At 38.7% G+C, this 19,780-nt stretch overlaps 1 protein-coding gene across 10 annotated transcripts in view; it reads left to right on the top strand.

The window, feature by feature from the left end:
- The window catches only part of TC2N (tandem C2 domains, nuclear), a 32,407-nt gene extending 16,268 nt beyond the window's left edge, over positions 1–16,139 (top strand). For all 10 annotated transcript variants that reach the window (XM_023927700.2, XM_023927697.2, XM_086893052.1 and 7 more), the window contains 9 exons: positions 1,789–1,953; positions 3,719–3,810; positions 4,423–4,498; positions 5,736–5,836; positions 6,615–6,731; positions 7,610–7,801; positions 9,706–9,820; positions 10,294–10,493; positions 12,761–16,139. In XM_023927700.2, the coding sequence (XP_023783468.1) occupies positions 1,789–1,953; positions 3,719–3,810; positions 4,423–4,498; positions 5,736–5,836; positions 6,615–6,731; positions 7,610–7,801; positions 9,706–9,820; positions 10,294–10,493; positions 12,761–12,871 (1,169 nt within the window). In that variant the 3' untranslated portion in view covers positions 12,872–16,139. The remainder of the gene's footprint in view (positions 1–1,788; positions 1,954–3,718; positions 3,811–4,422; positions 4,499–5,735; positions 5,837–6,614; positions 6,732–7,609; positions 7,802–9,705; positions 9,821–10,293; positions 10,494–12,760) is intronic.
- Positions 16,140–19,780: the final 3,641 nt, after the last annotated feature.

Genomic DNA, 19,780 nt, shown 5'->3' with positions numbered 1-19,780 from the left:
CTCATCTCCAAGATACTGTACAGAGAAATTTATCAAGGACTCTGAGGCATGGATGCTCTCCAGAGAGAAGGAAGATGTGTCTAACAGCCTTTAGATGAATGTTTTCCTTGTTCATGCTGTTCTTACACAATCTTAACAGTCAGTGACTTGTCTACATTGAGCATTTTGCTTCCTGATAATTTCTGAGGGACCTGGTGTACAGAGTGGCCCTTTAGGCAACAAGATCTTCTGGCAGGATGACCTGACTCTTCATAACTGAGTGTCTTGAGCAAATATTTTAAATTTTTGAACAAATATTTGAAAAGTGACTCTTATGTCAAGTAGGCAGCTTTCATTTCTCTTTCCAAATATAAATGCTAATTTTTTTAAGTACAGCTTTAAGCCACAAAAAGTTGTGCTTAAAAATGCGATGTTTACTTTTTAGGGAGATTTACTAAATAGAGTGAAGTGTGCTGTCATTCTTTTTTCACATTAGCCAAAGCACCAGCATAGTCAAAAATGTATTCAAAGTACTTTTTTCTTAGACAGTTGTTAAATATCTGTAGAAGTCCAAGTCCTGCTCTCAGTTCCTCACCATTTTCTGTGCATGTCTGGCCATTTTCCTTTAGTAGAACAGGACATGTTCAGTATTAGTTCTTGGCAAACCTTCTGAAAGCAATTAAATTCTGGCAGCCTTTCTCTTCAGCGCTCACTGCAGTGTGTCTCATGCTCTCACAGAAGTAAGCTAGCAGGAAGAAGTGTGCTCCTGGTCTGGAACACTGGATTTTCTATCATCTGCTGTGTAGCAATTCTTTGTGGCCTCCCTTTCAGTGTTCATCCTGATTTACGTCATGCTCAAGCTCATTGCACTTGAGCTCTGGCTTAATCAACACCCATGTTCCACCTCAGTGTTTTAGATTTTCACTTTACTAACACATGCAGGAAAGGACTCTTGGGCAGTGGTAGTCTGCCTCTTATGGTACAAGACACTTGCAGAACTGAAGGCACTTTGTTGTGAGGTAAAGAACTTTTTAAGAAATAGGTTGAAGTCCAGGGTGAAGTGAAGGAAGCAAATATCAGAGTTTGGCAGAAGCCAGGTCACCCCATTCCCTAATGTGCTGTTACATATGGCTTCTTGACAGTCCAGACAGTAAAGAACACTACAGCAGTGTTCTTCACTGTTTTGCTGACCAAGGCATACATGTTTTTTCTGAAATTATTATGGGCTGAGTAAAGGGCTGGGATTCAAGCAGTCTCAGATATGTCTACTTATACCTCAGCCAACAATTCAAGTAATTTTGGATCAGTGATTTTTACCATGGACAGACTTGTCATGAAAAGCAGATAAGGAGCCTTCAGTCACAAGCTGTATTATCTTTTCATTTAAGGTCTTCCTGAAGGTCTGGGCATCCATTAGTTCAGTAGGAATATTCTGGGGGTAGGTAACTAAATAATTTGGAGGTTTTCTGTACACAGAGTACTACTTTCCCTGTTAACTTCTGTCTTGCTGTTTGTCTTTCAAGCCTTCTGTATTTAACTACTTAGGCATTTACTGCAAAACCCCAAGAGAGAGTATGCATAGTTTTTTATGGCCAATTTAATTCCAGTGTTTGCTCACACACTGTGGAAATCTGACATAATGTGAATGTGTGTTTTCTTTTTCTTTTTTTTTTTTTTCCCTTTACCCAAAGTAGATAATATTGAAATATTTTGTCCTTCGCCCTGAAGGCACTCTGCCTGCCTTATGAAGCCAGGCAGCATGTGTTATGTCTGGAACTCTTGCATTTAATGTTTACTTGTGCTCCACAGAGTCAGCCAGAGCCTCATTTGGTGGCCGGAAGGCAGAACTGCACAGCGTGTACCAGTGGCCCCACTACGACGTGTACAACCCCTTCTATCTGGAGCATCGGGTTTCACCAGATCTCATCAGGCGCTTCCAAGCAAAATCAGATAGTAGGAAATTATATGGATCAGGTGAGAAGGACCACACCCTTGCTTCTCTGTCTTCCTCCCTTTTTCAGGGTTTATAGGTAAGAGGAATAAAAGTCATTAGTCTACAGAAGACTTGTTTGGTTAGAGCAGTTCTCAAGCTGGTCAGTGTGCTAAGGATACTCTTTGACTGGTGAATCAATCTGCAGAGCCAGCCCTGCTTAATTTTCAGCTGCACTGTTACTTTTTGTCTTTTAGGGGCTTAACAAGGCTTTCATGGATCACACAAAGGTAGACAAATTGGCCAAGCGAGATACCTTAGCTGCCTTTGATCCATACCAGGATGCAGTACTGGAGATTTCAGCTACCAGTAAGAGGAGTGAGGGAGATGGAAAAAGGAAGCCAGGCAGTATATTGAGTAGGAGGAATGTCTGAGGAGTACACATATGGGGATAGGAACAAAAAACATTCAGGAGCTGATGATAAGAACAGGTGCAAAATGGGGCATGATGCTATATGCAGACTTATTTTGTAGTTTGCTTTTGAAGATACAGCAATGTCCCCACTTCTCAGTGTGTGTAAGAATGAGGGAGGACTGCAAGATAGTAAAGAATTTAGATAGAAAGTGTTTGGCTACCAAGGTAAAAGTTGTCTTCTGCACTGTTCATTGGTGTATGTATCCTATAATGAATGCTGTTCAGACTGGAGTAAATGAGTAGTTGTTTCTTGTGATTGCTAAGGCAAATGCATTCAGAAAACTCAAACACTCAAGGAAAGGTACACGATATCCATGAAATTGGAAGCTGGCAACTGCTCACATTTTTAAAGATGTTTTATTTAGAATGATATAGCATTTTTATTTTCAGCTGGGGGAAAATGTCTCAGTGTGTGTCCTCTTCTAAAATAATTCTGAGTCACCATAGAGACTACATAAAAACACTGTTTCATGTATTTTTTTAAGAGAAAAAATGCACACAGAATTTTAGCAGCCTTTAACATGTGTGGGTTTACCAAGCTTTGTAAGCACCTGTGGTGGGAGCCAAATGGGTTTTATTAAACTGTCTTGAACATCTTCCCTTCAGTTCACCATGTCGTTTTCCATTTTTCTTCCTGCAAAGTGAACATTCTACTAGTTTTGTCTGAGCAAGTTTAAACACAAGAAAGGTTATTCTAGTGTGTCTAGAGTACACTTCTAAAATGCCTTTTTCCTTCAGAGTTTTTTGACAGCTGTTTCAGAACTTAGAACTTCATGAGTATTTACAGACTGTTAAAACTCAAAGCCTAGTTTGTCGCAGCAAGTGCTTGATATTTTTCATATGTGTGGGTTTAGAACTACAGAATGTGTTTATTTGCAAGGTACAAAATTAAATTCTTGAATTCTAATGTGAAGACCCCTCTCTTCATCTAAAACAAAAAAAACCTCTGCACAAACAAACTGAAACGTAAATTCATTAATGTTTTTCTGAAATTCTAATTATTATCGGTAAACAATATATTTTTATGATTAATATCTTTCTGTTTTTCTTAAATTTTACAGAGAGCTTTCTGTATAAAAATAGACATTTCTTTTTTTCATTAAAAATGTAATTTTTTTAAAAAGGCACCATTTCTTTACCCCTGCCCCATCCCCATATTCCTGGAAAATGTTACTAGAAGCAGCAGATCATACTGTCTGTAAACCATTTTGGTCATTTGTAATCTATGGGACTGGGGAGATAATTTCCAGCAGTTTGTGAAAGTTATTCTTAGTTGGGGTTTTTTCCTAGAAATGATGCTAATGTGATTTTTATTGTTCTCTTTGCCTTCTTAGTTAGTGATTTAAGACCCAGTGCTTTGCCTGGATCCCTTGATGTAAGTCGTTCGATGTTTGATCTCAGGAGCCCACCTCACCGATTCATGAAGGTGAGTTCCCCTTGCAACCAAGGTCATACTGAAAACTCAGCTGACTCAGTGTATCTGTTCCCATTGCATTATGTTTCCAAAGTAAACACTGGAGGGCATTGCACTGTACACAGGGAGGCCTAGAGGGAAAATTTCAACATCTTGACCAACTTAAAGAGGCTTTTTCCTGGTGTCTCCTCTGACATTCACTGTTCTGGCCCAGCAGGGCTGTTGAGAAACCCAAGTAGGCTATTGGGCAGGGCAGGACAGACAGCATGTTATGGTTCATCATCTTGTGGTTTCTCCCATCAGTAAAAAAGTGGAGCACTGGAAGTTTCCACTGACACAAAACACTGTTTATTTATTTCTTCTGTAATAATCATGTCTTACACAGCAATAAAGTTGTGTATATATTCATGAGCAAAAAAAAATCTCTGCTGATCAAATAGGTCCTCTGTTAGCTCATTGCATCAAAATAGTAATTGTATGCTGGTGGATCAAGCAACTAGTAAGGAATGAGTAAATTATTTGAAAATGGGTATTTAGTTTTCATCATATCTTGTCTGATGGTATAGTCTCTGGGTTTTGCATCTGTTGCTCTGAATTAAGTGATTCCTTTCTTCCTGTTCCCAGAGATATGATTCAGTCTCCAGTGTACCTAGCAGCACCTCCTCCAGGAAGGATTCGCAAGGCAGTAACAGGAGTCTGGGTAATGTTTTGTTTGTTTACCTTGTAATGAAGTATTTCCCTTTGCACATGAAACATTAAACTGTTTTGACTCTGCTGCTGATGTTTTTGTTTGGTTTGGGGTTTTTTTGGGATGAATCTGACTAGCAGGTCAGCTGGAGATGACTTGGCAATTTGAAATTAAGTTTTGGATGTGCACTGTCCTGTTGTCTGGAGATTGAGCAAATGAGACCTTGAGAAGTTCTCATGCATTTGACAAGTCCATACTTGGATTTACTACCCAACTGAACTAAGAAATTGCAGACACCATGTTAGGATAGAATGCAGTACTAAGGTCCCAGGTCTGGTCATTTTTCATCTATCAGTATTTTTTGTGTGAAGTGCCTGAAATCCAATACCATATTACACTAATCATTAGACAAAAATATTGTATGCAAACCTAGTATCCTTCTTAATGAAAGAATGCTGAAGAAGTGGAGATATGGCAAAATAAACTATCAGAAACTAATCAAGTCCCCACAAAAGTCACCCTGCTGTAAGTCAAAGTTTGACCCAGTCTCCTTCTAAAAGAAGACCGAGGCAATGACCTGGTTCCAGTCATGAAAGAGAAATGCTAATTATATATTAAATTATATTAAATGGATATTAAAAATACTAAAATATAATATGGATATTAAAAAGGATATTAAATGGGTTTTCTGACTTGGAGAGAGCATAATAGTAAATGTTAAATAATAAATAATGTTTACTAGACTGGAATTGAAATTTGAGAAAGATAAAGAAGAGGCCAATTTATAAGCTTAACAGTGAAAGAGATTAAGGGAAGTGATAGGATATAAACGCGTTCTGGGTTTCTCAGGAATGTGATTTTTTCTTTATAAAAGTTGTTTGAGTATAACACTAGTTATTAAATTCAGTAGAGATAACCCAGGCACGTAATGTGATTCTTGGTGTGGTCTCCTGTGCAGGGCCAGGAGTTGGACTTCTATGATCCTTAAAGGTCCATTCCAACTCAGGATATTCTATGATTACATGATTCTAGTCCATTAAATGTGAAGGCTTTTAGCCATGCAGAAGGCCAGGTTACTGGACTGGATGGATATTTTGTCCTTAAAATGTAGCTGCAAATATTTCAAACTTATTTTGAGAGATGTTTGTGAAGATAAGCAGTCCACCTACTGATGAATTCCCTTATTTCTAGAGTGAACTTTTAAGATACTGCATTACTTCTAAAAATATTGATTGGCTTTCTTCCATAGATACTATTACATTATCAGGTGATGAACGAGACTTTGGAAGACTGAATGTGAAGTTGTGTTATCTTTCTTCAGTAGAACAGATTTGGATCACAATTTTACATGTAAGCAAATATAAATAAGTTATTCGTTATTTACTCATTCATATTCATTATTTATTCAAATCATGACTATTCAATAATCAGTGAGTATACTATATACTGTAAGTACACTATACTTAATGGTAATTATCATAAAATTTGTTACTGTGTTACTTCATGTGAATACTATGTTCATATGAAGTAACATATGTTACTTCAATTAATACTTTTAGGAAAAAATATTTTAAAATGTTAATATAAACAAAGTTCAGTCAAATGTAATACTAGGCTTCAAAGCATCTCCCTCTCCTTTAATTTTATTTCTGTTGCAATCTCTGTTCTGCTGCAGTCAATAAAAAGAAATAATATATATCTCCATATGTTACTATACATATGTTAACATATCTTAACACATGTTCTGCTTGAGACATGAGGAACTATTCAGCACAGATTAGAAAGCTGAGCTGGTCATAGGCTGGTCCTGCTATGGACATTTTCCTGTGGAAATTTGAAGGCGGTAAATGGGAGCAGCTGTGGAGGAACCATTTAAGTGATTTCTGTGATTCTATGACTTTAAATCAAACAGTTCCTTCAGGGCAGAACCCTAATAGAACTCTGAGGACACGTAGTTTCTTGAGGCTTTTTTGTCAGCAAATGTGATACAGTTATGCTAGTTGTTTTCTATTCTTCCAGTAACTGTGAATAATTTTCAGGCAATGGAACTTTGAGTAGACAGAAACCTTGTAACTACATCAAATGGCGAATCTTGCATTGTCTAAAATGACTGTTTTCAATGTTGCAGTGCAAAGACCTGAGCTGGCCTTCTAGCTGTGGGGAAAATCCTCGTATCTGTGTCAAGGGAATTATCACACTGCCCAAGCCAGTGCATTTCAAATCTTCTGCCAAGGAGGGCTGCAGTGTAAGTAGAGGCATGCAAAATACTGAGAAATATTTTTCTCCAGAAAAAATAAATGTGACGTGTAAATGGATTTTTAAAATGGACCAAACATCCACTCCGATGGCATATTTGCTATGGTAACTGACCAGGTGTATTTTACTTCCCCCAACTTCTCAAAATCCTATTAAAAGCTTTATTCCACTTCCTCCCCCTGTATCCTGTCTTGAATTGTATTCTTACCCTTTTTCTCTCAAGCTGGCAGGGCAGTTATGCTCACAGGGGACTGAACCATGAGCTGCTAGCCATGGCAACTCTGGGGAGGTCAGAGGAACACTGGGCACACCTGTAGGTGCACACTCATCCAGGGAAGGTAGCTGAGGTAGTTCCTCTCATCTGGCAGGAGACAATATTCACACTTTGTCTCTACAGAAAATAGTAAAAATTGGTCACATGGGACAAAATTCCTGATAGTGGCAGTAAATGAATATGAAGGGGATGGAAGGTAAAGCAACATAAATCTCATAAAAGCAACATAAAAGCAACAAAAACAATAATGTGAACCAAAGGTGAAAGAAAATAAAATTAGCTGGAGAGACTGTAGCAAAAGGTTAGAGAATCTGTTGTGACGATGTGTGTGTGCACTGTTGTAAAGCGCCAGAAGAGATGGCCACAACTTGTTATGGTAGTGAAAAATAATCCAGAACTTTGGCCCTGCCAGCGTGTGACAATGCAGGGGTGAGTGTGTGTGGACTTTGCACTATAAAAGCACACTTTCCATGGCAACCTAAAGGGACAGTCAGGAGCAGTGGCTATAGAACCAGGATGCCTTGGTTTCTAGGTTTTGGACTCAGTGGAGTTCTCTTAAAATGATGATGATACTCATCTGTTTTTCTTTCTAGGACATTGAATTTATGGAAACTTTTGTTTTTGCTATTAAACTGCAAAGCCTGCAGGCTGTCAGATTGGTATTTAAAATCCAGACACAGACTCCCAGGAAAAAAACTATTGGAGAATGTTCCTTGGCACTGCGGGAGCTGAGCTCACAGGAGTCGAATCATTGGCTGGATATATCTCCTCCTTCCAAAGCACCTGTAAGTGCCAATACCATGAAAGTATGTTCTTAACTCACCTAGAAAGGGTTGCTGGAAGTGGAAGTAAAATAATTCAGTAGTAGAAACTAGAGGGGTTTGTTTTTAATTTTTCCTTTTACCCTACTTCCTTGGAGAAAGGCGTTCTGATGGGGAAAAAATGCAGACTTTTGAACTCTGCACATAGCTGTTCTGGTCATAAACTGCAGATGTTTCCAGGAAAAGAGCTAGAGCAAGCTCTTCCACACCATGGCTCACAGCTTGAGGGAGGGACATTCTGGGGAAATGTTCAGCAAAGGACATCGGGTAATTGTCTTTTCTGACCAAAAAAGCATCAGAAGATCCTTAGGACTCACAGCAAGAGCTCAGAGCAAATGGAATCTGCTTTTGTTATGGAAGAAAAGTGCTAAGATCTTCAGTGGCCTGAAACTGCAGAGACAGCCATATATTTAATGTTCAGATTGCATGCTGTGAAGTAATAATTCAGACAGTTCATTTCCATTAGTGTAATAAGAAGCAGGTGGTTTTTGCAGTGGGATTTCCTTTCCCCCTACCCTCACTTTATTTGTTTCTTTTATAGATTGTCTAGACATTTGTATTTTCAACAAATTAAACTTGAATTAGCAATTCAAAAGCAAATTTCATTTAAGTGTTTCTGAATAATATGAATGATACTCTTGATTTCTAACATAAGTTACACTTGACATTTTTTAGTTCTAATGTGAATAACCATATTGCTTCAAAAGCAGTAAGATAAAGTCACAGAGGAAGCTGGTTTAGAAAGCTTTCATCTCAGTGTAAATTTCTGAATCATCTCATCGTTTCTCAATCTGTGTTTGCTTTTGTCACTGTTATATCCAAGAGCCCTCCAGACACTCTGGGATAGTACCCTGTGAGGCAGCAAACCCTGCCCTCTCTGCCAGCAGAAAGCCAAAGCTCAGAGTCAACTAAGTGGTTTCCTCTCAGGGTTACACAGAAATTTTGTGCCTGAGCTACAAAGAGAATTTGGGTCTCTTCGATGAACTGGGGCCTGGCTTTTCTTTATCTAACCTGATGCTCTCTTGCTTAGCGCATTTTGGTTCATTGAAGTGCATTAGAACTTGAAGGCAACAAAGACTAGCAGAGTCCATTTAAATGAAGGCCATCAGGAAAGGTGGGTCTCCACTGCCCTTGTCCTGCTGCTCTTACAGTGTTCTGAGGACATTAGAGTGTGACAGGAGAGCAAAGAGAATGACTCAGTGCAACTTTTCCACTGGCAAAAATTCTAAAAAAACCCCAAGAATCAGACTGGAGATCTTGATACATAAGCTGGTGTGTGCAGTAGTGGTGTATGTGTGTAGGCATGTAAAACACAAGTACTTTCATAACACAGGAAACTATACAGTATGCAGTCACCCTAAGCATTCATAACATCAAGTGACAGTGCCTTGCATCTATGGAAAACACTGCTTATATCTCCATATTGCAAAATTCAGAAGTGTGGGAGGGGAACTCTGAAGGTTTTTTTGTGAGTGCCCTTATATGCTCTCTCACTTCCACACCCAGATTTAGTAAAGTTACAATGGCAAGTCTGGTTTCTCCTGTATGCTCTTACCACTGCAGAATTTTACCAGGTAAAAACTGATAGGCCTAGGTGATTTGGCCAGTATCCCTGTCTGCAGCCCACAAGGGCCATATGTACACCACACATAAGCAGCTCATCAGTGGAGCACATTTACTGCAGCTATGACAAGTGCAAGATGCACTTACTGTGCATCTGCAGGTTCTAAATACAACACATGCTTATATTTCTGTCCAGGAAATCCCAGATAGAAATGTGGGAGCACAACATATGACAAAATTCCTGTGGTTCCTGAGTTTATAAGCAACTTAATCCAAATGTTATGGCAACATTCTTCTGCTTGTAGGTGTGCCGTGCAGAACTTCAAATAGGAACTTGTTTTCAAGCAATAAACAGGAGGATACAGTTACAGATTCTTGAAGCACAAAACCTTCCTGTTTCATCTATGCCATTGTCTTCAAGTAAGTTACATCAGCTGTTTCATGCCTCCTCTCTGAAAGCATTTGTAACAGGTGAATTGCTGCTCAAATGGGTTGGCAATTCATAACATTCTTTACAAACCTCAGACTAACATATTGTGGGGTAGATTTCCATTGCCAAGGCTTGTTTCCCCAGATATCTTATTTGATTACTTTTTGTTTGGTTTGAAGATATGTATTTATGTATTTTGGAAGATTTTTATCCCAGTATTAATCCTGACATACAAAAGCATTAGTTTGCACTTGCTGTTTGGATACTGTGTTAATCAGTCCGATATTACTGAAATATTCTGTTCGTGTGACTAGTCAGGAAAGCTATTGTAGAGTTCTTTTGGCCAGACTTTTGAGAAATTGATGCAATTCAAAGCATGCATATGGATCTTGTTGACTCCTTTTTGGGTGTGTTGTGAGTAACCCTTTGTGTGCTAAGCCTTTTTCCTTCCCTTTTGTGCTAGATTTCTTTGTGAAAGTTGGAATGTTTAGTACAGAAGGGATCATCTATAAAAAGAAGACGCGCCTTCTGAAGTCCACTAATGGCCAAGTGAAGTGGGGAGAAATGATGTTTTTTCCAGTCAGCCAAGCAGAACAAGGAATTAGCTTTCTCATCAAGCTCTACAGCAAAAGCTCAGTGAGAAGAAAGCACTTCCTAGGACAGGTTGGTTTCTGCTAAATAGCCTGATACCCTTTACTTCAAATCCAGTTTCTTGGTATGAACTTTAAAATACTTTAAATGAGGTGACACATCACAAAATAGTAAATCCTACTAAACTCTTCTGTATGTAATCCAAGCAAAAATGGTACTGGGCTCTTAAATGTGCATGAGAATGGGAGTTGACACTTGATTTTCTTTCAACAAGAAATCCTAAGGTCAGGTTTGTGTGGAGTATTACTATGTGACAGATTGCTTCCAAGAGATACAGGATCTCCTGGTTGCCTTTAGCTTTCTAAAGAAAAACATTGCACCCACAGGAGCTCCATAACCTACAATGTCCTGTTCAGCAAGGGGGTGTTGGCTTACCACAACAATGCACTCACAACAGGGCTGTGTAAAAGTACATATCAACAGCTACAATGAGACTCCTTTCCTGGGTAAAACAGTGCTGAAATCAGTACAATAGTCTGTGTATGATCAAGTAATAGTGTAAGTGTCCAAACTCAAAATATTTTTAGTTTGTGTTTTAATTAACAGACACAACTTCAGTAGTACATCCTCGAAAGTGTATGTGTGATCGTATTTATTTAACCACCATAAAACTTAGTAGTGTGGTCTCATTATTCTCTCCATCTTCTTCCCCTGCTTGTTCTAATTCACCATCATCCTGTCCTCTCTGTCTCTCTTCTTCTTGGTATGGTTGAGCCATAATTGTTCTTAATGCTCTGTGCTTTTCCTGACCCAGTTAGATGCAGTCACAGAAATTTAATAAATGCATAAATTAATAATGTAGATTTGATTTTGAGATCCCAAATGTAATGTCCCATGTCAGATGGAGGACTGCTATCCTTAGGTACAAAAGAATTATACTGTCCTATTCTGATGATGCTTTTTGTGCCTGCTGAAGACATGCAGCTACAGGAGATGCTCATGTATAAGATACAGGAACAATGTGCCAGCAAGAGTTATGTGAAATTCCTCCATTTTTTGTAGCCTCATGCTGCACATGTCCCATCTTCCTGTTGGTGAAATCAGATTTGAAATAGGAAAAGCAAAAAAAAATTGTTCTTCTTCGCTGTACTGCCTTGGTGGGAGAAATAACTGAGTATGATTTTGCAGTCATCTAGCAATATATGAGGAAATCTCAATCTGATGAGTTGCATTTGATTGTGGATGTTATTTTTAGGGGGAGGAAAACTTGTGCTCCTCAGAGGTTGTTTGGAAAAGGCAGACATTGCCACATAACACATGAAGACATAAAATATAGCTCAGGAAAAAATGTACTTTGAGCAATTGGCTGGGTATCTGGAAAAAAATTAATATAGCTGGATCTATTAACTTTTTTCTTCAGAGAATGGTGTTTAATTGGATGCTGTTCTAAGCAGACAATACTTAGATTAGGCTGCTTTTACAGGCATGTCTTTAATCATGAGCAAGATGTACATTGAATCTCTGTGAATGAAACATCAGCTGTCTGTGGTATTCTGGAAGACATTATTCTCACTTCGTGAGGACTCGTGCCCCAGCAGTATAGGCTAAATGTACTTCATGGTCAAGGTTTCTGAGAAGTCTTAAAAGGACTCATTCTTGGAAGACTTGAGGAAATAGAGTCCTGTAAATAATGCTACCTACTTACATAAGCAGAATTCTTTTGGCAATGGAGGCTGGTGATAATGTTAAGGGGGAAAATTTCCTACTTGTGCTTCATTTCCTCATTTAATGGCCACTATCCCCTAACTGAATACTGAGAAGAAACGGACTCTTACTACGTGACTATGTGTGGTATGGGCATGCTAGTAACCTCTGTGGAATGCAGGTTTGGCCCTGGCTGTGGGAGTGTGCAATTTTAAATGCTCATGAAAATGCTGGACAGCTCGTGCCGGATGCTGCACGGCTCGGAGCCAACCGCGTCTGAACTCACAGAGCGGCCACTGGCCTGCAGAGCCCCTGACCCCAGCATGTGCATCTGAATACAGCAAGGAATGCTTCACTTAAAACAACTTATGAAGTATTGAAACATTATTATGTAGTGGGTTCCCTAAACTATTTTAGAAGCTAAATTTAAACACAGACTCTCTGTGTTCCCAACTGAAAGCCATTATGTTAGGACTAGCAGAACTCTTATTTGTTGGTATTATGCTTTGGTCACATCTATACATTGTATCTTCTTCTACGCTTCCATGGTATTTATTTGGAACTAGTAAATGCTGGGTTTTGTTATATCATGTAAACTCTTTTTTTTTTTTTTTCTTTTTTCCCCCCAAATGCAGATCTGGTTAAGTTCTGATAGCAGCAACAGTGAAGCAGTAGAGCAGTGGAATGATACCATTGCAAACCCGGAAAAAGTTGTTGTTAAATGGTACAGCATCGGTCCATCTTGAAGACTGGAGATGAAATTCAGAACTGATTTTTCTACACAAATTCATATGCTGTCTAAAATAGTATAAATAAAAGGAAAGATATTGTCTATGCAAGCTCTTCAGAAGTTCTCCACTGCATCATGCCTCTGTGGAAACAGAAAATTCAGTTTCACCAAGAGAAATACTGGCTAAATACTATCAGAAAGAAGACTTAGGAACTGGAAAAAGTGCTCATTTGATTTCACAAAATCCATCTTGAAAAAAAGATGTTTGCCCCTTTTGGACTTCATAAAAGCACAGAAATTCAATTTTGGAGAGAAGCAGCTTGAATCAATTCTGTTTCATTAGCCACTGACATCAGGCTCATCTGCAGTGCTGTCTTTGGCAGACTCCAAAGTCCAGGGTATGGGTAGTGTCAGAGGCTTGATTCTGGGTACCTGTGAGCCTTTGGGGTTGTTGACACCATTTGATCAGAATAACATGTGCCTGAGCAAGTGGGGAAGCTGTGGCATCAGGAGAAGGCATAAAGGGAAGTACAGAATAAGGCAGTACCCACAGGATTTTCTAATCTCCATTTTGGATGAAGGGTTGTTCAGAAGGCTGTAGTTTGAGCTTGTGCCTACCCCATCCTTAAAACAGAGAGATGGAAAGATAAAAGTTCCTCTGACTTTGTGATCTTTACAAGGGGGTCCCTACAGACTTGCTCTGTTTGGGTAAATTCTGGCTGGAATCAATGGAATAGTACAAAGAGGCAATGACCCTGCCTAGGATCAGAGCCAGGATTTTTAAGATTGCTTTCTTATAGAGAATACTTATATGTAAACCACTTCCTAAATAGTCAACATGGCCTAGCATTTGCTTACATTGCCAAAACACAGGCTAATATGTACAAAGGAGTAGGCAAAGATTTACTGACTTACGTGCTTTTTGATATTAATTAAAATGCAGCACTATAAGGGATTCGGACTTCGTTTAAAGGATGGGCTGCTACTGCAGAAGTATTTGTTACATGTCTAGGATGCTAAAAAATTATGTGCGGAAGTATATTTTTATTACTTGTTTCTAGTAAGAAGAAATTACCATATTTTTTATTTCAAATTGTATTTTTCCAACAAAATCCTAAGACTATATTTTCTGTTAGTTCTCATATTTTCAGGTGTTCATTCACAGTTATTTTTAAGGGGGGAAAATACCAAATATATAATTGATAATGTATAAATCTAAAAGAACAGACCTCTTTGCACTACTTCAACTACCTGATTAAAAAATACATACATATTTCATTAACTCCACTAGTGTTGGCTGTCTGGACTGTACAAATGTGTATGTTTGTATAGATGCTGAATAAATCTACCTTTCTTCATTACTTGAAGGAACTAGAGTGGGACTGAGAGCACTCACTGCTGGAAGGCAAAGGAACATGGGGAGCAGAGAAAATGCTGTAACAGGAAAGCTCATCCTCTCCAAGCAATACAGCTCGGAGCACCTTTAATTCAAGTTTTTTGTCTTTGAGTATCAGGAAAAAATGGAATCACTTAGAATTGTTTCTTTTCATCAGTTGATAACTGAAACTTTCAAAACTTCAACCATTCAGATAGTTGTTGTTGGAATTTAATATTTTGAAAACAGAAAGCTTTCAGACTCATACATATTCTGTCCAGTCATTTTTGACCAGTCATTATAAAAAACTGAAAAAAGATTTTGCATGTTACTTGGTGAACAAACATTGGTTCTAGCTTTTACTCTTTGCAAAGCTCCCAGTAGGCCCAGAAGATTTTGAATGACACTGATAATTTTCAACCAGTTAAAAGAGTCGGGAGGAGCCTGGCCTGCTGGGTAAAATGAAAAAAGGAAGTGGGGTAAACAGATATTTTTGGAGTATCTTTATTTGAATACATGGATCTTTTTTATTCATTGTGGCTGAACATTTTATTCATTGTGGCAATAAACAAAAGTGCAAACTAACTGTTTCCTGATGCAGAAGGCTGTTCTGTTAAAAAGAGGACAGGGAATATCCCAGTGTTTTGTAGACTTCAATTACCACAGCAGTGGTTCTAGAGAGTTTGCCAACTCAGTGGATGCTATATAAAACGGATTTCTGGGGCTGTTTTAGGACACTTACCCTTCTAAAGGCCTAACTAGTCTCTTTTTTTTTGTTGTTTGTTTTTTGCTATGTTAATATTTAATCTATATGTTTATAATAAAAGCTATGAACAGAAAATATTCCTCTTTTTTTCCCAACTGTTTATACTAATGTTTATCAGTCTCTCGAAGTGAAGTTCAGTTCCTACTTCTTCTCTGAGAAAATGCCAGCTAACATGCACTGTTTCATGTAGTGCTGTCTGTAGGGGAGTTAACTGCTGACAAACAGGAGATCCATAAGGCTTCTCCATGCAAGATGCACACAGGTACTGCAGCACTCTGAGGCACTGCTCCATCCTGTGCCCATTCCCAGGCTTTGACATGTTCTGCATTTGTATGCATTCATGTAAGAATTCAATGAATTAACAGCTGACATGCAAGAAGAAGGAAAAAGAGGTGTCCTGGGACACTCTTCTAATGGTCACAGCTGTATGTTGTCCCTCTAAAGCATCCTCAGCCACTATTTTGATTGTTACATCCAAGTTTACCGTCACTGAAAATACTGTTAATGCTATATTGTCAGTTCACATTATTTGTAGATAAAAGGCACACATGGTTTATAGTTGGATTTGCTCTTGCTTCTAGTTAGTGACTCACCCGGTTTCCCAACCTAAAACAATTCTGATGAAAGCAGCTGAGATTCAGAGCTGCACCAGTTTTATTTTGGTCAGCTCCCAAATGGATGTGGATGAACTGAAAGAACAATTATGATCTTAAATTAAATGTTATTCATACAGAGATCTGTGCCTGTATAGTTAGAAAACAGCCATAGACTAAACTTGATCAGATTTTCCAAAATGTGTGTATATAATTTAGCTGGTTAATCAAACAATGCTGTTTTATTTATTAATATTCTGTATGTAAATAAGGTAAACAAATTTGTTTTTCAAGTTTTTATATCTCAGTGACACACCAGAGCATTCTTTTTAAGGAAAAAAATGTGAGATTCTACCACAGAAGATAAATGGGTGTTAACAGTTTGTAAACCACATTGTCATTACTTGGAAAAAAATTGTATTTGAGCAAATGATCTTATGTGATCACAACCTAAATAGAGCAATGTTGTTAAATCCATTAGGCATCTCTGTTTTTCCTTTTGTTGGCAGAACATCTGTATAAAATAAAAGGTGATTTTGTAAGCATTCAATTAAGTACATATGCTGTTTGACTCAAAAATTGTTTTGCCTGATGAAAGTTCCCTTTTGAGTTATGAGTTGATTTTGCAGCCAAAACATAAGCTCGTCTAGAAGTTTGGGGCAGGGTTGTCCCACATCTTATTTTCATCCTGCCAACATATATATGACATGACTACCTAGTTGTGGAAAGCTTGACTTATATCACCTTGGACAAGATATACCTTCCTTGTTTTTCCAGCTTCTGCTGCAAAATTACATCACCATGTAAATACAGCCCTGTACATGATCTCATGCTTGGTGCATGGAAAAAGCCATCACTAAAATCAGCACCATGTTTTACAACCACTGCTCCAGCACATGTACATTCTTTTCTCTAGCTTGTGCTGAGGAACAGGCTGTTGTCTCTCAGTCCATAGCAGAACTCCCACTGTGTTCAGCAGAACCAAACAGTCTGCAAAGCTGGTTTAGTGATGGTATGATTTATCTAACAAAAGGTTACACACACCCCTTTTTTTTTAATGTGTTTTTAAAATAGATGAAAATCTCTTCACACTGATGTTTCTGTAGAAACTGAATTTCATTAAAGTGAAATTCTGTATATTTTAATGTAATGCAATCCTTCCCACAGATTTCAGAGTCTTAAAAATAAATCCTGGTGCTTATTCTTCCCCCATATTTGAGAGCAGTTTTTTCCTTCCTTTGGTTTGACTTTAGGCTGCTCTTCTCCCTCAGCATAAATAAGTCTGTAAACAAGTCTGCTTTTTGAAATTAACTTCCTGCATTTCTAGTAATGTTTCCCCCTTCTTTACCTAGTATTGAGACCAGTATTATAAATGTATAATTTGCTATTTAAAGAACTTAGCTACAGGCAGAAGGCTTTCATCCTAGGGCTTGACTTCTGTCTGATGCTCTATGTGTACGAGCTACCTTTGTTCACAGCTTCAGTGTTATGGGTCTTTTGGTGCTCCCCAAATTTCTGTGCTGTCAACCTCCTTTGAATACAACAATGGGACAAATTTTTGCAATTTTGTAATTTTTTTGAGTACCTGGGTGTCTTCATTTGCCTTTTTCCTCTTCTAAAAATTCCCTTAGGAAATAATTTTGTGCAATGAGAAGTAGCAAACTGTTTGTGCTTCTGACCTTTGAGGACAGTAGTGTTGTTTGACTGCCACTGCAGTGCTTTGAGACAGAGGAAGGCTCAAGGAAGAGTCATAAAAAGCTGCACCTACAGGTGGAGGGAGGCCTGTACCCCCTTCATGTATGATCTGGAAAACCCTTATTAGCCTGGGGACTGGGATCCCTTGTCAGACTGTCAGATTATATTTTTTATCCTTATCTTGCAAAACTTTCTGGAGCTATGGAGTGGCTAAATAGAGACATTTTCTACAGGAGGAATGATATGGTTCACATATTTCTGTGAGGCAGAGAACTGATTAAAAGATCTTGGAGGTCTTTGAAGAAAACAGTCATGGGAATGTACTTCTTTGTTTTAATACGACCAAGCTTTGTTGTACAGACAGCATTGTCATAGGAGAAGAGTGGATTCTTACTTTGTGAAACACAGCAAAAGAAAAGGGCACATGCACCCCACAACAGGGCTGGCTTTCCTCTGCATTGGTATCATTAGTCCTTTTAACATGAAGGTGGAACTATATATGCTTAGCTGCCTCTTTTCCTGCAGTAAGGGCAAGTTGGCTTGGAAATTGTTTAAAGGGATGTAATGAAGGGGGTAAAGTAAAAGCAGTGCTTTTGTTTTGAAAAACATTGCTTCTCAATGCAATGTAACATGCCTGTAACTATTGACAAAGGTTTTATTTGACATAACTAAAGATAGATGCTTACGCATTAAGCTATTTGCTTAAGTTCCACCAATACTTCCTCGCATGAGACTGGATTCATCCTCTCTATTTATATAACACTTCATTCTGCTGTGTTCATTGACCTTTGAGCTCTAGACCTAAGTATGCCTGATTTCCTATGGATTCATCCCTCATGGCTGATTGACTTTGGTGTGCAAATCAGAGTAGACTTCTGGCATCTTTTTGCTGCACATCACATAATTACAAAGTTTCTGTATTTGATGGATTCTCCCCTTTCTAATAAGCAGTAAGATAATGGCAGTTATTCTTTCACATGAGAAACTGGGAAAGGGCTCTCCCTCTTCTACCTGAATGTTCTTGGGTTTTCTTAAATCCTTTGAAGACAGAATAATCTGTGGCATCTCTTCCATCAGTCAAATTTGGCTGTAATAACTAATGGGCTTAAAAAATATTGTGGACCTTGGAAGAGAAATAAGTGAAAGCAAGCTCTGCTACTTCAGGACCCTGGGGCTTAGCTGTTTTTTCCTCTGTTCTGCCACAGGCCAGAAAAGCTTTTCAGATCATTGCTGATCATGATTCCAGCAATGCTAACTCTCAAGGCAGCTCAAGCAGTCTCTCTAAAGACACCTTTCTTAAATCATGGACATGTTCTTGAAACCTGTCCCTCTGTATGAGCAGATCAAATCACCAGTACAAGCATATGAGCCATGCCACCTGCATCAACACTTCAGCAGGAATTTTGGCAGTACAAGCCATGAATCCAGTATTCAGGTGTAGATCCTCAGGTGGTTCAATAGTCCAGTAAACTGGACTATGCATTGGTAGATCCAAGCCAGCTCATCTTATCTGGGGGTCTGGACATGCGAGCCACAGGAACTACAATCTTCCGCTGAAAAAGAAAGAAAATTGTGACTGTCACTGTTCATCTCTCAGAAAGCTTCAGTAGGGTGTATCAAGGTCTCAGAAGTATGTGCTCAGGGCTGGAAATACATTTTCAACAACTCACATGAAAGACCAGAACACACCTGGAAACTGAGATAAGAAATTGTGACACTGCAAACCAAATTTGTGATAATACTACTGGACTTTGCAAAGTAGTGGTATCCAGCTCACAGAAGCTCCTATAGGTTTACTAAGGCTATGATTACATAGGCAAACCAAAATATTAGAATAAAGAACAAAGGCAGATAACACTAATGAAGAGGTTGTAGGAGAAAAACCCACACTGTTTCTCCATACTGCCCAAATGGCACAACCTAAGACAAAGTTCAGCATTTTGATAAAGATGCAAAACCTGCAGTAGACTGGGCAGCCACCCAGGAGATTCCTCATTCAAGTACCCTGGGGAGAGATGTAGCAGTGACACTGCTACACCAAAGGAATTTTTCGTAGTGGAAGGGTCAGGGGACCATGTTGCGACACATAAAGCACATGGTTCTCATGAAACCACAAAAGCTACTGACTGCTATTAGGCAGGGTCACAGAGTGAAAGCCAAGAAATTTATGAGACTGTGTTTATGGTGAAAAGTGGCATCCAACTGCCTTGGTGTCAGTTAGAGCCAGAGATGGCAAAGAAAAAATCCTGATATTCTGGAGTTTTGGGACCTGTCTTACTTGGCACCACACACACACAGAGACACACACACACATAGACTGGGGGACAAATGGTATAGGCAGCAGCCTCACAGGAGGTGGTCCTGCTGTTGAGTGAATTTGTTACTGTGAATGGAAGTAAACCAGCCAAAAAAAAAAAAAAAATCCAACTTTCTTCAAAAGCCATACCACTGAAGAGAACATTTTGTTTAGGAAGAGAGAATATCTATGATCTCCCC

This window comes from Cyanistes caeruleus, chromosome 6 (assembly GCF_971803275.1).
Source record: "Cyanistes caeruleus chromosome 6, bCyaCae1.hap1.1, whole genome shotgun sequence".
Taxonomy (NCBI): domain Eukaryota; kingdom Metazoa; phylum Chordata; class Aves; order Passeriformes; family Paridae; genus Cyanistes; species Cyanistes caeruleus.
This window is presented reverse-complemented; position numbering and strand designations above follow the sequence as displayed.